This window comes from Erythrolamprus reginae, chromosome 1, assembly GCF_031021105.1.
Source record: "Erythrolamprus reginae isolate rEryReg1 chromosome 1, rEryReg1.hap1, whole genome shotgun sequence".
Lineage (NCBI taxonomy): Eukaryota > Metazoa > Chordata > Lepidosauria > Squamata > Dipsadidae > Erythrolamprus > Erythrolamprus reginae.
Window position 1 is genome coordinate 158,967,340 of NC_091950.1, and position 16,744 is coordinate 158,984,083.

The following is a 16,744-nucleotide window of genomic DNA, read 5'->3' on the forward strand; positions in this document are numbered from 1 at the left end:
AAATACTATGTAATATGGAATAAATTCTATCAATGGATTAAAAAAGAAAAACAGTCAAAGAGCTGAAAAATAAAGGGAAAAATTAAGAAAGAAGGTTTGGATAAAAATGAGTAATGAGGGATGATCATGTAAGATCAAAAAGAAATGTACTTTGAATAGTAATGGTATTTATTGTTTTGAAAATATTATTGAATGGAGTGACAAAACAGGATGGTCAAAAAGTGTCCAATGTTTTTAAATGTCTGTTTAATGTTTGTTAATGTTTTTAAAAAAGAAAAGAAAAAGAGAGATTCATTTAAGCAGCAGCGTAGTCCATTATTGACTGCTTTTTTCATATCCCCATCCATTTCTCTCATACACACCCCATACTCACCAATGACCCATAGTGAAATGTTCACAACCCACCACCAGCTTCCCAAGGGACATTTAAACATATACGCACACCAACACAACACTTTTGATACACAAAAGTAAATAGTGACATTTCTTATGATCAGGGTTGATAAAAAGGTTAAAAATAATTTCAAAAACGTTCCCCTACCTTGTTTTTCTGGAAAGCATCCAAAGTTCCGTTCGATTCAATATGCAAATAAATTAAAGAAGCATACATTTAGTACAGAGATGTAATGTGCAATGGCCTTCATAATAATATTCTTTCAGTTTTTCACTTTGGACACTATGGGGAGCCATAACCACTTTGAAATAATTTGTTCTATGAGTATGGTTAACGGAAAAGGTTTAATCGGTACCTTTTTGGATTTAATTTAATTTTGGATTTACTGGGAAGGATTAGAAGGAAAATTACAGAGTTAGACAAGACATCCTATATCTACTCTGCTTAGAAGTTAAGCAAATAATTCCAGTGATGTGCAAACCTAAAGATATCTATATCTAATTAGGCATAAAGTGTTGGTTGTAAAATATTACATTAACAAAATCCCTTTTAAGTATTTCATTGAATTATTTGCAAAACATGAATCTTCCTATCTACAAAACTATTATTTCATTGAGGTGTCCTAGAAGCCTGGCGCTCTGACAAATCAGCCATCAACAGACACATAGATATTAACAACATCTATAGACCAGGGGTGGGTTCTAACTTACCTCGCTGCTGGTTTGCCTCCTCCCGTGCCACGTGGGTACGTCTTGTGGGTGCATGTGTAGTGCCCCAATAATAATAATTACCAAAAAAAGCCAAAAACAAGATGGCAACTGCATGCACAGTGCTGGAAACTCAGTTTCTGCACATGCTCAAAATTTTTAAAAAACTAAAGATTCAAAATAAAAATAAAAATAACAAAAAGATTTGTGGCGCCCATGGACAGGCCCTGACTGAACCAGGTTGGTGACATCATTGTGACGTCACCAGCAGGTTGCTACCAGTTCGGGCAAACCAGTCTGAACCGGGAGGAACCCACCCCTGCTATAGACTATGCAAAAGAGACAATCAACCAGACCAAAAGAGAACAAAAAGACTCCAGCACCTTTCCACCAATAATCAGCACACAGGTCAGCATAGATTAAATCCAAGGTTAATTTCAGACCAACAATCAAAGCAGCTGAGATCAATAAGTTCTAACTTATGCATTGAGTACCAAACAAACAATAAGTACTGGGGACCAAATTTTCATGTCACAATATGTACCAAATTCAATGAGTTTTGAATCAGTTGAGTACTATGGTACCACTAGTTTGGTGGATTGGGAACCCATATTAATTCAATTAATTCCACTTGTTTTCCACATAACCATCATTCTCTATAAGGGTAATAGTAGCACCTCCCCCAACTTTGAATGAACTTGTAACTAAGTGCAGTAAGACCTCTCTTCTCAAATCTCTGTGAGAGGAGGGCATGATTAGCTCAAAATCTCCAAGGATGCTTCTATAGTTAAGGGTAGAGTAGAATATGCTATTCCTAGTTCACCTTAACTATTATGCCACACTGAAAGAACTGGGCTCCCTAGATCTGGAAGCAAGTGGACCTAAGATGTGCTTGGCTGTCCTAAACATTTCCCATCTGCCATAAATAGTACGTTAAGTAGTAAGTCCAAGCTATTGTTGTGAGCCGCCCCGAGTCTTTGGAGATGGGCGGCATACAAATCTAATAAATTATTATTAAATTATTATTAATTATTATTATTATTATTATGAGGACCCAGATTGTGGGGGACCATTCTGCTGACTCTGGTAAACTGCTTAGAGAGGGCTGTAAACAGGGGTGGGCTACTGTCTGGATTGGGGGGGGGGTTAGCAAAAATGGAGCTCCACCCCAAAGCAGCCAATTTGCACTGAAATATGTTGAAAGAGAATGCATAAGCCACACCCACGGTATAGTAGTAAACATTTTGGTAGCCCTTCACTGGCTGTAAAGCACGGTGTAGCGGTCTATAAGTCTAAGTGCTAATACTATTACAGGAGCTTTCAGGACAAAAGTAGCAAAATGCAGCTCCAACATTTATTTCTTGAAAAAGATGTGCTTATTTACTTCACCTTATTCCTGACATCTTGATTGTGAGGTGATGCAAGTAATTGCTTCAAAGTGCTCTAATTTAGCTTGCTCAAAATTCCTGGCATTGTAAAATGTCTAAAAGAGGGTTTGCTTTCAGATCACTCCTTCAAACGACTGCTTCTAATTTGCCATCGATTTTCTCTTATAGGAAGAGAAAAACCACGTTCAGGTGGATTATCTCAGCAAAGCAATTAAAAACACGAAACCCCACCCCACCCACCCCTTTCTATGATTCAGGCCGAGAAAGTTATTGCTCTCTTTTCTTTTTTAGATGCATTACTCATTTGCCGAGTTCAATCAAAATGGCTATTCAGGGTATTTTAAGGGCATTATGAAAATAATAAACCATTACTGGGCTAAATAATATGATAACAGCGGGGTAGCTAATCATCAAAGGAATCAAAATTCTGCAGAGCAGGAAGCCAGCTCTAATGAGTCACTAGTCAAATTAATGAGTCATTAGCACATCCAGGCAACACAATCCAGTATGTGTGCTATTTGAAAGTAAGCCCTTCTGTGTCGAAGAAGGTTAATTCCCAGGAACTGCATATTTAGAAGGCATCTTTGCGATAACTTAATGTCGATCTTGAAGAAATCCTGCAAGCCCAGATTTGGCCACAGAATTACCTTGTCCACCTCTAGTATCAATGCAGAATTCTTGTATGCCTGGCATTGGAAATTTTGGCTGATCTAAGTAAGATTTATGGGAACAGGGATGAAAGCAGTGATGGGCTACCAAAATTTTTACGACCACACTGTGGGCGGGGCTTATACATTTTGTTTCAACATCTTTCAGTGCAAATTGGGTGCTCTGGGTGGAGCTCCAAATTTTGTTACCGTAACTGCGTTTCTGACCATTCCCATAGGAGCCCATCACTGGGTTGAAAGGCTACCAGTTCAGCCTGGTTTGGGCATACCAATAGTAGCTGCCACCAGTGGTTTGGAGAACCAGTGGTGGAACCAGTGTCTCTTTTCACTCTCTTGGAAAGCCATGTATGCCGTCAGGCTCTTTGCTACCCATTTTTCTCTTCCTTTTGCAAATCTGGGCTGGCTGAGGAATGAGCGCTACCCGCGATAGAGGCTTCCCTCTTCCTCTTGTGACCCCTCCCCACCGGGCCGACTGTGGCAAGGCCAGGAGGGTGCACAGTAGAGGAGGAGGGGGAGGGGGAGGGAAACCTCTGTCATGGGTTGTGCTCATTCCTTAGCTAGCCCAGATTTCTAAAGAAAGAAGGGGGGGAAAAACCGGGTAGCGAGAAGCCCCAAGGAGAGCAGGCAGGGCTTTCTGAGAGAGTGAGAAGAAACACAGAGACAGGGAGTGACGGAGAGCAAGAGATATACAGAGAGAGAGAGAGACATAGAGACACACAGAGAGGGGGAGAGAGAGAAAGGGAGAGGGAGAGAAATGAAAGAGGGTAATGGGGAGATAGAGAGAAAAAAAGACAGATGAGAGAAAAAGGGAGGGAGATAGAGAAAAAGTGAGATGAGAGACAAAGAAAGATGAGAGAAAGAGATAAGACAGAGAGAGGCCGATATTTCCCACAGAAAACAAAACACGGGAAGCCACAAAACCTGGGTAGGTGGTTCTGTGACTAGGTGGAACAGAGTGATGTCGAGTTGGTCACACCCACTCAGGTTATGTGGCTCCCATTGTTTTGCTTTCTGTGGGAAACGGGCCCAAATGTCTCTCTGAGACCAATGCTATAGAGAGAGCTGCAGTTGTGCCAAACTTGATTCTACAACATTGTTACATTCCCTTACATGCCCTTTCTTTACCTCTGCTGTTCAGGTGGAAATGATAGGCCAAGGCTGGGCCAATATCCTGGAGATTCTCAGCATTGTGTGAGGCAAATCAAGATTTAGCTCCAGACTGACATGTTATTTTGTGTATCCTCCTTACTGACTGTGATAACTTGGAGATATATTTGCACTTACTTACTTACTTACTTACTTACTTACTTACTTACTTACTTACTTACTTACATAGAAACATAGAAACATAGAAGTCTGACGGCAGAAAAAGACCTCATGGTCCATATAGTCTGCCCTTATACTATTTTCTGTATTTTATCTTAGGATGGATATATGTTTATCCCAGGCATGTTTAAATTCAGTTACTGTGGATTTATCTACCACGTCTGCTGGAAGATGGTTCCAAGGATCTACTACTCTTTCAGTAAAATAATATTTTCTCATGTTGCTTTTGATCTTTCCCCCAACTAACTTCAGATTGTGTCCCCTTGTTCTTGTGTTCACTTTCCTATTAAAAACACTTCCCTCCTGAACCTTATTTAACCCTTTAATATATTTAAATGTTTCGATCATGTCCCCCCTTTTCCTTCTGTCCTCCAGACTATACAGATTGAGTTCATTAAGTCTTTCCTGATACGTTTTATGCTTAAGACCTTCCACCATTCTTGTAGCCCGTCTTTGGACCCGTTCAATTTTGTCAATATCTTTTTGTAGGTGAGGTCTCCAGAACTGAACACAGTATTCCAAATGTGGTCTCACCAGCATTCTATATAGCGGGATCATAATCTCCCTCTTCCTGCTTGTTATACCTCTAGCTATGCAGCCAACCATCCTACTTGCTTTCCCTACCGCCTGACTGCACTGTTCACCCATTTTGAGACTGTCAGAAATCATTACCCCTAAATCCTTTTCTTTTGAAGTATTTGCTAACACAGAACTGCCAATACAATACTCAGATTGAGGATTCCTTTTCCCCAAGTGCATTATTTTACATTTGGAAACATTAAACTGCAGTTTCCATTGCTTTGACCATTTATCTAGTAAAGCTAAATCATTTACCATATTACAGACCCCTCCAGGAATATCAACCCTATTTCACACTTTAGAGTCATCGGCAAATAGGCAAACTTTCCCTACCAAACCTTCCCCTATGTCACTCACAAACATATTAAAAAGAATAGGACCCAGAACAGACCCTTGTGGCACACCGCTTGTAACCTGACTCTGCTCAGAATACTCGCCATTAACAATAACTCTCTGATGTCTATGCTTCAGCCAGCTGCAAATCCATTGAACTATCCAGGGATTAAGTCCAATCTTCACTAATTTATCTATCAGCCCTTTATGTGGAACCATATCAAAGGCTTTGCTGAAGTCCAGGTAGGCAATATCCACGGCACCACCTTCATCCAACACCTTTGTGACATAGTCAAAGAAATCAATGAGATTAGTCTGACATGATTTGCCTCCATCATTTTAACTACAACTGATGTCAAGCTAACTGGCCTGTAGTTACCAGCTTCTTCTCTACTGCCCTTCTTGTGAATAGGCACAACACTGGCCATTCTCCAATCCTCAGGAACTTCTCCTGTTAACAAGGATTGGTTAAACAAATCAGTCAGGGGGGTAGTAATGACAGATCTGAGTTCTTTAAGAACTCTGGGGTGGATGCCATCTGGACCCATTGCCTTATTTATCTTTAATCGTTCAAGTTTTTCTAAGACATCGGCTTCTAAGATCACTGGAGCTGAATCCGTACAGCTGGAAGCAATGCTATATCCCTCTATAGTATTATTTTGTACGGTGTCTTTTGAGAAAACTGAACAGAAGTAGCTATTGAAATGGTCAGCGATCTCCTTATTCCCATTAATGCATGTATTATTCCCGGTACTAAGTTTCGTGATGCCGCAGTTTTTCTTCTTCTTATCACTAATATATCTGAAGAAGGTTTTATCCCCCTTCTTTACAGATTTGGCAATTTCTTCCTCTTTTGAGGCTTTAGCAGCATATATTATCTGTTTCGCCTCCTTCTGTCTCATTTTATACATCTCCCTATCAGCTATATTTCCAGACTCTTTATACCTCCTATAGGCAGCCTTTTTTTCATTGACTATAGCCCTTACATCATTGCTAAACCATAGTGGTTTCTTCTTCCTTTTACCTTTAGTTATTTGTCTTACATACAGTCCAGTGGCTTTTAAGATGGCCTTTTTTAATACAGTCCACTGGGTGCTCGCTCCTGCCATTTTATCCCTCCCCTTTAATTCATTTTCTAAATATTCCCCCATTGCATTAAAAATTGTTTTTCTGAAATCCAATACTTTGGTTGCATTATAGGATTGCTCACAATTAGTTTTTACATCAAACCACAAACATAGATGGTCACTGCATCCTAAATTTTCTCCCACCTTGACATCTGAAACCCAATTCCCATTCGTAAAAACTAAATCTAGAATATTCTCCCCTCTAGTTGGTGTCTTAACCAGCTGTGCCAGAGCTGCTCCTGTAAAGGCCTCTACTATATTCTTACTTTTGCATGTAAGGGCACTGGGGATATTCCAGTCAACATCAGGCATGTTGAAATCACCCATAACCACAATATCTCCCTTTACTGCCATTTGGGTAATTTCATCCACCACCTTGTTGTCATATTCCTCGGATTGCCCTGGAGGCCTATAGATCACACCAATTCTAATGACAGAACCTTCTTTATTTTGCATGCAAATCCAGAGAGTCTCTAGATCTTGACATGTATTGTGAATTAGTGTTGTTTTTAGACTTTCTTTAATATAAATGGCTACTCCACCTCCCCTTCTCTCTATTCTATCCTTCCTATACAGTGTATATCCTGGTATGGATATTTCCCATTCATTAGAATCCTTAAACCATGTCTCAGTTATGGCAACCAGGTCCAAATTATCTCTATATATTATGGCCATTAATTCACAGAGCTTGTTGCTCAAGCTTCGAGCATTCGTGCACATTACCCGAAGAACATTATTTTCATTATTAGTTTGCCCCTTATCATCAACAACTACATCTATTTCATTTGCAGCTCCCTTTTCATAAGCTTCCAAAAACTGCTTTATCCTCATTGGTCGGGGACAGAAATCACCCACATCAGTTACATCTCTGTCCCCTTTACCTAGTTTAAATGCCTGTCCAAAAAAGTTCTGAATTCCTCACCGAGCACCTGGGTACCTCTGTATGATGGATGCAAACCATCCCTCTTAAACAACTCCCTATTAGACCACCTACTGACATCATGACTTACATAGCCAAAACCTTCAGCATTACACCACTGCCTTAACCACACATTAAACTCTCTGATACACATTGTTTTATCCTCTTGGCCACAAACCGGTAACACCTCTGAGAAAGTCACTGAATCAGTTATTTTACCCAGCTCCACACTTAGACATTGAAAATCTCTTTTTACTACATTAACATTTCTCTGGAACAAATCATTTGTGCCAAGATGCACCACCACATCAACGTTATTACCTTTACTCACAGCCTCAACAATGTTTGTAATCCGCCTCCTGTCCCTGCTGGCAGTGGCCCCTGGGAGACACCTCAGCACCTTCACCACATCCTTGCTCTGTCCCAAATCAACACCTCTAACAGTCGAATCACCCACAAGAAAATGTGTCCTCTTTTTATTTCTAACTGTACTTGATGGTTTGGTGACATTTACGACAACTTCCCCTTTGAACATCCCCTCATTCTCTGCCTGAGGGACCTTGCTAATATCTCCAACATCCTTACTATTTAAATCCGCAAGAACATTATAGGAATTCGATACAGAGAGACCAAAATTGCTATGTTTTTGCTCAACTGCACGCAATCTTCCTTACTTACATATTTGACTTATATGCCGCCCAATCTTGTGGGACCCAAGGATATATTTATTTATATCCTGCATTTATTATTTTTTTAATAAATAACTCAAGGCAGCAAACATATCCAACATACCTTCCTCCTACTATTTTCCCCAAAACAACCCCGTGAGGTGGGCTTGGGCTAAGATACTGCTGAAATATTTATTTTATTTATTTATTTTATTTATTTATTATTTGGATTTGTATGCCGCCCCTCTCCGAAAACTCGGGGCGGCATACAAATATATTGGTATAATGCCATCAATCTGGAATGTAAACTGATAAACCCGGTTCTGAACTATTCTATTACAGATGGCAATGCTTCTTCATATGTTAAAAAAAATATAATAATTTTCTAAGATGTGTGGATTTTATACACTTTTTAAAAAAATGGAAAGTGTTCGGTCATACATGACGTGGCCCAGATTAAAATACAGTGGTACCTCTACTTAAGAACTTAATTCATTCCATGACCAGGTTCGTAAGTAGAAACATTCTTAAGTAGAAGCAATTATTCCCATAGGAATCAATGTAAAAGCAAATAATGCGTGCAAACCCATTAGGAAAGAAATAAAAGCTCGGAATTTGGGTGGGAGGAGGGGGAGGAAGAAGAAGAGGAGGAGGAGAATCGCTGCCAAAGGAAGAAGGTGAGGTGAGGGGAATCAAAAAAATCCAAAACTTTAAGGCTTAAAAAAAAGAGGGACTTTGAGGCAGCGAGGAGGAGCACGCGCCTCCAATACACCCGGCGCGAGGCTGCCTCCCATACACTGGCGGTTGCTGCTGCTGCTACCTGCTGCCTCTTTCTTCCCATGCTGAAGGGCTGACCTCTCCTCTCGCTCGCTCGTTCACTTTGTAGCCGGCGCCTTTCCTTCGTTGTGGTGACTCCTTGGCTGTCCAGAGCAAAGGCAGCATTTATTTTCTCTGGGCGCTGGCAGAGGTTTATTCCCTCTCCAAGCACCCAGAGAAAGGAAAATGGTTCGTTTGCTCTGGACTGCCAAAGCCTCCTTAAGCACCGCCAAAATGCTCCTCTGGCAGCCCAGATGGCCGGGATTAAAGGGGGAATGGCAGGAAACTGGCCAAGCCTTCGTGCCGCTCTCAAATTTCCTGGGAAATTTTTGGGGGCTCGGATTCTTAAGTAGAAAATGGTTTTTAAGTAGAGGCAAAAAAATCTTGGAAATCCGGTTCTTATCTAGAAAAGTTCTTAAGTAGAGGCGTTCTTAAGTAGAGGTACCACTGTATATCAATTCACATGATTGTTCCAGGAATATTTCACACTCCCAACCATGGCCACCTTTTCCTCCTGCCCCCATCCCCGCCATCCCCCATGGGTTCTTTATGTTTACCTACATGGCATTGGCTGTAACCAGAAGGTCTGCGTTGTCGAAGAGGGTAAGGCCTGGCACTTCCACAATAAGGACATATATAAATTCAATAATCAACATCAAAATGAGTTTCCCGATGCAGCTGATCTGAAGGAACACGGAGCAGGCCAGGAGGGTCAATAAAACACTGTAGGTAAAGTACTGTGTGGGGGAAGGGAGGAGGAAAGGAGGGGAATGAAAACAAGAACAAGAGACAACAGTTTCCGTAAACCAAAGGTCAAATTAGCAGATTTAGAAAACATGGTTAAAAAGAAATAATATCCTAGATGCAAATTAAGATTCCTCAGTTTCAAGGCGCTCCATCCTGAGGCCAGCACAGGGTAACAAATTTCGTTTCCAGGAGGCCTAGGCAACCTCTGACCAAAAAGCAGTTCACTGGCAGTAGCCAATGTGGTCAGGTGCTCTGTCCCAGTAGGATATTCCGGGATGTGTGCGTAGCTACGCGCCCCCTATGGGCTCACACGTGTCCTGCACGGGTTTTGGCTTCTGTGCATGTGCAGCAAGTGAGCGACATTTTGGCTATTTTCGCCAGTTTTGTGTGGGGAAAAATCGCCGAAATCTCATTCGTGCATCCTCACACAAGATTTCGCTTGCTGCACATGTGCAGAAGCCAAATCTCACACCAACAGGTGGACGCCTGTGATGGCCCCAAAGGGCACACCAGTAGTGCCAAAGATGAACAGCCCTTCACTGTTCACTGGACTTGTAAGAGGCTTGACAACTCAGTGATCATGGTGCTCACTCTCTTCACCCGCCCGCATAGATCCGATTCTATAAACAAGGCATCGACTTCTAATATACTCAATTGGAGAGATGACAATGGTTGGTGCAGACGAGACCCAGAATATGGTGCGTTTGTCTTTATTTCCATTGCTAATGGAGGAACTGACACTAAGCTTGTTTTTGAAATGATTTCTAAAACTAAATAGCATTTTACAACTGCAAATTACCACACAGGCAAATAGAACATAGAACACATTTTTGGCCCCAGGGAAAAAACAGCAAGAAGAAGTTTAGCGGTTTATGTAATCATTTTTTTTCAGGTCAATAATGTGCCGTGTTAGCCCACATTCCCAGTGTTATGAAGAAATATCAGATACATTCTTCAGTGTCAAAAAAGAGACATCTCTTTTAAAAGTTTATCCTTCAGTTCTGGGTGATGTGTATGTGTGTCAGTACACACATACACGTGTTTGTGTATTTAAACATGCACGTATACCACCAGGCCCCTTTGCAGCATGCAGAAACACAAATGTGTCTGCAGTTCCTTAAAGCAGCGGGTTAAGATTTCAAGGCAAAAGTTGCCTTGGATTGCTTGACGACAAATGTGGCACTTCTATGAAGGTCCTTAAACCAACTATAACGTCTGCTGGGATCATAGAGCAGTTGCAGAAGGCCAGCCTACAGTCTCCAAAAAAGATGCAGCCATGCTTCATTTTTGGTCCCTCCATGCTTCAAAGCAACTCCTCTGCAGTTCCTTCAATAACCTTTTCCAGAACCTACAGAAGTTCCTAAAATACCTTCACAAGCATGGAATAGGCTGGAGTCTTGTTAAGTTGGGCAGATTTACCCTGCAATTCTGTACATATCTTTGCATACCTACCTTTTTTTCTTTTTGATGGGACTTTTTTCCTGAACACTATCACTCTGCTAAACAAATAATTCCCTCAACACTGTCAAACTATTTACTAAGTCTGCACTACTATTTCTACTAGTTTTTTCTCATCATTCCTATTACCCACCTCCTCCCACTTATGACTATATGGCTGTAACTTGTTGTTTGTATTCTTAAGATTTTTATTTAATATTGATTGTTTATTCATTGCTTATTTGACCCCTATGACAATCATTAAGTATTGTACCTCATGATTCTTGACAAATGTATCTTTTTCTTTTATGTACAATGAGAGCATATGCACCAAAAAACAAATTCCTTGTGTGTCCAATCACACTTGGCCAATAAAGAATTCTATTCTATTCTATTCTACTGTACTCTACCCTTCGCTATTCCATTCCATTCCATTCTATTCTACTCTACTCTACGCTACGCTACTCTACGCTATTCCATTGCATTCTATTCTATTCTATTCTATTCTATTCTTGTCCAAATAAATGTTTGGAGAGCTGCAATCTTTGTATTCATAGGAGAAGGTCTACAGAGGCCTTGTTGAATCTTGAGTTCCTCCTCCTGCCTACCCCTAATTACAATTTCTGCAGGCTGAGATATTTAGAGAAACCTCTACACAGTTCATTTGGAAAAGCATCCTGCTTTAAGGAATGGGACCACCTACCAATTGATTGTGTTCTTGAAAGTTGCTCAATAATCTTATCTTGCATTATAAATGCATTGCATTTTATATTAAAGGGTGTGTGTCCTACCAATTAGCAAAGCTCCAAATTCATTGCATAGAAATCAGCAATTCGGAAAGGACCTATGCTAATGCTTTCCCTGTGGTGTCCTAATTTCACAAGGCAAAGTCCGATTACAAGCGGGAACATTCAGAAATAAGATTATTCACTCCTCATCCTGAAGGAGATTTCATGACATCATTGAAGTGAACATGAAGTATTTTTCCTAAAGATCATATAGAGGAATTAAGAGTTGAGTGGCAGACAAAAGTACAAAAATCCAAGTCACCAAAGGATTCTACGGAGCAATGATACTATTTTAGTAGACCATATTGACAAAGATTGAGAGAAAAACCAATACAATAATGAACACTCCCAACAGGATGTTATGTAATTTTTACCCCAAACAAAGACACACACATTATAGCATAAGGCAAATACCTCTGGAAAGTTACAATTTGGTTGGGAAGTAGCACAGAATCCTTCTGTGGTTTCCAGGCTATAATTGGAATCCCTAATATGGCACAAATTCACCTCAGGAGGAGTCAGATTATGCTCTTTAGCTATACAGTCGAGAAGGTCCACAGTACTACAGGTGAACTGGTGGAAAAGAAAAGATAAACATCAAACAAAGATAAAGACAAGGAGAAAAATAATCAAAGCAACATCCTGTGCACCTCACAATGTATACATATCTCCTTTATACCAATGCATATGCCTATAATTTTAAAATCTAGGTTTCTCCATTGAAGATAAATTGTGGAGAGTTTAAAAACAAACAAAAGCAAATATTCCCTCCCACATCGCATGGTCAGATGGTACTTGCTGACATAAATGCCACGCTTTATATGGTTTTAAAACAAGGGCTAGAGAGGTTTATGGAGGATTGATACATATCCACAAGATTTTAAGAGAATATTCTTCTAAAATTATATTACATGTCAGTTACAAAAGCTGTAATACACTGTATAGCCCCCCAAGTTCCCAAAGTGGGGCCCACTCCTTACAGGGGGGCAACTTCATTTTTAATGTGGGAAATTGGAACCTTGTTTAAATCTAGTTAATGGACTTTTAGGCTTCCTCCATGTGAGTAATTCACTTTTTGAATAATAAGAATTATATGTCATAGGTGGTGGGGGGAAGCCTCAGGATTTTAGAGATGTTTAGGTGGAGCATGACCAAAAAAAAGGTTGGGAACCACTGGTATAGCCTGTAGTGATATACTCAAATAAACAGTTTTGGGCAAGGAAGGAAGGTATGTACAAAGTAACGTTTATTTTTCTTTATTAAATATTAAATCTAATCAAATTAAATGCACTGTGGAATTATTCTATATTTTTATGTTAATAATTTCCAATCCACAGCAACATTTTGAAAAGACACTGAGGCCTTGCTCTTCAGCTTCTGCAGTATTAATAATTCACACTAAAATCCAATAACAAAAGGGGAATGTAACATACCATATTCACAAAGGCTGAGAGGAAAACCAATACAATAGTGAAGACCCCGACTAGGGTGTTATTGGTCTTGGACTGAACAATCTTCCGTGAAAAAGTCTGGAGTGGACCTGGAAACAACTGCATAGAGGGGGAAAATAAGATATTTAAAATTATGATTTTGTACAAATATATGGTGTAGAAAATTAGCCCCCACCCCTGTTCTGTCTGGGTCCCCCCAGACGCCAACACCAACCAAAAAGAGTATCCAGACACACTGGTAAAAAGCAAAGGCAGTTTATATAATTCAAAGCAAACACAGGTAACAAAAACTGTTCTTACAGACAGGAACACTATGAAGCTTCACAGAGGTTTCACGAAGGCCAGGCAATAAAACAGGATTCTTGCTGGCAAAAACAACGCTGGAGATAATAAAACCCACGCCTCCCCCAAGTCTTCCAGACTTCTAGGCCACAAGCCAAGATCAGAGACGCCGAGAATCGAAGCAAGGTCACAGGACTCCCAATTGATAACTCTCCACAAGACTGTAAGGGCGGGCCTGCCTTTTCAACCCTGCTGAGGAGAACCACACCCAAAACCAGCTGTTGCCAATTCAGGGATGGAAATACCTTTCTAATTGGCCCCGTCTTTGAGCTGCACGTCACTGCCTCATGTCTATTATAGCCTGTGCGTCTTCATCCAATGAATCCAGGCTACTAGCTGGGGAGAACCCCCCCCCCGGGGGTCTCAGGCTGCTCTCCCTCCTCCTCTTCCTGACGTTCCTCTCCCCCGTCTGCCTGGTCCTCCCCCTCCTGTTCACTGTCCTCCTCCTCTGGGCATGGATCCGGCAGAGATCCAGCCGGTCCCTGAGGAGCCTCAGGCTGAATCACAACAACCCCTCTCCTAGAAAATTGAAATATTCTAGAAAATATTAAAAAGGCAGAATATTTCCCCTAAAGAAGAAATTAAAATCTTAAAGGAAACAGAAACAAAAGATCGCAGCTCCCTGCCCCCAGCATATATTTTGGTGCCAGTTTATCTACAAAGCAAAAAGACTGGGCCAGTTTATCTATAAAACAAAAGACCTCAGCTTCGGGATGAAGCCATACATCCACAATAGGAAATTGCCCTTCATTGCATCACTCAGCAAGATTCAACTAAGCCTGGGACACAGACTGCCTACAAAGTTAGCTAAGACACCCGCCTCCTGGGAATCCGACAGCCAATAGGATACATTTCTTCCACAGGAACAGGAAGTTCAAAGGAAAGGTTCAAAAGAGGATATAAATACATCTCTCTCTCCTCCATGTGGTCAGTTACCCATGACTTCAAACCCATGTGGTCCTCTCCACCATTAAAACCATCCTGCCAAGCGGTCTCCATGTTTCCAGTGTCTTTCTCCCCACTTAGAACTGGACCCAGATGGACATTTCTTCCAACCATGGCATGCTGAAGTGCTACAGGCATTAATGTTTAATCACCCAATAATAGATTTGTTGTCAACTGTTTCTCCCCACATTGATGTAATTTTTGCAGCAGGAATATATAATCACTCAATAACTATAACTTGTTATATTGACTTCATTCTCCCAGGTAGTTATAATAGACTTAGGGTGAAAACCAGACAATAGCATCTAAAATTAGGAATGTTTTATTATCAGATCCACCCTTGTTTTTCCCTATGTGATCAAAGCCTAATCCAAGAAAGATATATCAACTTAAATATGCTTACAATCAGCATTCTGTTCCGTTTCCAAGTTGTAAACTATTTAGACTTTTCTTAAGGAAAATCAAGGTTAGGTGGACAACAAATGCAAACAATTTGGGCACCCTGAAATGTATGTGTCCTGAGGTTCTTATTCTGGCATGCTCAGACAATCCTTTTCTCCTTTATTTCTTGCTCTCACCCTCTTTCCCTCTCTCCCACCTCTCTCTCTCTCTCTCTCCCTCTCTCCCCCCCCCCTCTCTCTTACTATCACTAGGTTTTTGTTTGGTGTTAAGTGTTTTTCTCCCTTCAACTCTCCCACACACATTTTTAATGTCACAAATCCATGGAGACCAAACAGATACTTTAGGCTCAGAATGCAAATGCTGAAATTCTATAGAAGTTAAAAGCCTCCCTGCTGGGGGTTAATTTCAACTCATCATAGTCCTCTCCACTGCCACTTCTAGAAACAAAACTGGAAACAAAAGAGAAACAGCAGCTCCCATATCCATCACTTATTATTTCATCAACTAGCTTCTAAGCACATTTCTTTTTTTTTAAAAAAAAAAAGTGGTGGGGGTAGGGAAACCCAACTAGTCTTTTAGTAATGGCTAACCCATCAATCTCTCCCTTTTTGCATTTAGAGAGGGACTTTCACATCCTTGAAACTCTTTGATGATAGGAAACATGGATTTGCTGGCAGTTCTTACAAAAAGTGAGAAAGGGGAACAATCCATGGCAATGTTGTTTATTTTTAAGTTGCTACTCTCCCTGGCACTTCATACAAAGAATTTATCTGTGTTTTCTAACATAGGCAAAGGAATGGAATGGAAATGGGAGACATAAAAGTACATGGTTTAAGATACAGAAAAATGCAATATCATATCGCTAAAGATGATGATGGTGGGAATAATCGAAACAACAATATTTGACAATGCTCTTGTGGTTAAACTAAGAGTATAGCACAAGAGCAAGTCTTACTGTTATGGATGAATCACAGTGAAATAACCACTCCATTTTATATTGGTGGAAATAAACGATGCATTGCATTGAAAACAAACTTACAGGCAATCCTTGACTTTTGACCATGTGTTTAGAAATCGTTCAAAGTAAAGGCAGCGCTGAAAAAAGTCAGTTCCTCGCAGTTATCACCATCACTCTCCCAATATTCATGTGATCTCAATTTGGGCAACCAGTTCACATGGATGACCCACTACAATGTTCTGTGATGAAGTTATCATGATTTGTGCCTTTTTTTGTTGTTTATTTCTGGCAAAATTTACCATTTGGAAGAATGGGTTTGTATTTACAACCAATAAAATATATTTCTTTGCACGGGAATAGGAAGCTCAAGGGTGTTGTGCTTGGCTTCAGGCCAGCTCCTGTAGCTGGGGATTTTGATATGGAACAGTGGGAGTCATCTCCAACACTCTGTGGCCTGTATTGGCTGGCGATTAGTTTCTGGTCACAATTCAAAGTGTTGGTAATGACCTATAAAGCCCTACATGGCATCGGACCAGAATACCTCCGGAACCGTCTTCTGCCGCATGAATCCCAGCGACCAATAAGGTCCCACAGAGTTGGTCTCCTCCGGGTTCCATTGACTAAACAATGTTGGCTGGCGGGCCCCAGGTGGAGAGCCTTCTCTGTGGTGGTCCTGACCCTTTGGAATCAACTTCCCCCAGAGATTAGAACTGCCCCCACCTTCCTTGACTTTCATAAGTTGCTAAAGA

At 40.7% G+C, this 16,744-nt stretch overlaps 1 protein-coding gene across 1 annotated transcript in view; it reads right to left on the reverse strand.

Annotated features, from left to right (window-relative positions):
* The window catches only part of ADCY5 (adenylate cyclase 5), a 92,586-nt gene that overhangs the window by 13,617 nt on the left and 62,225 nt on the right, over positions 1-16,744 (reverse strand). Inside the window, exons 12-14 of the mRNA XM_070730324.1 lie at positions 13,331-13,447; positions 12,312-12,470; positions 9,487-9,662 (exon numbers count right to left, since the gene is read on the reverse strand). Of these exons, the coding sequence (XP_070586425.1) occupies positions 9,487-9,662; positions 12,312-12,470; positions 13,331-13,447 (452 nt within the window). The remainder of the gene's footprint in view (positions 1-9,486; positions 9,663-12,311; positions 12,471-13,330; positions 13,448-16,744) is intronic.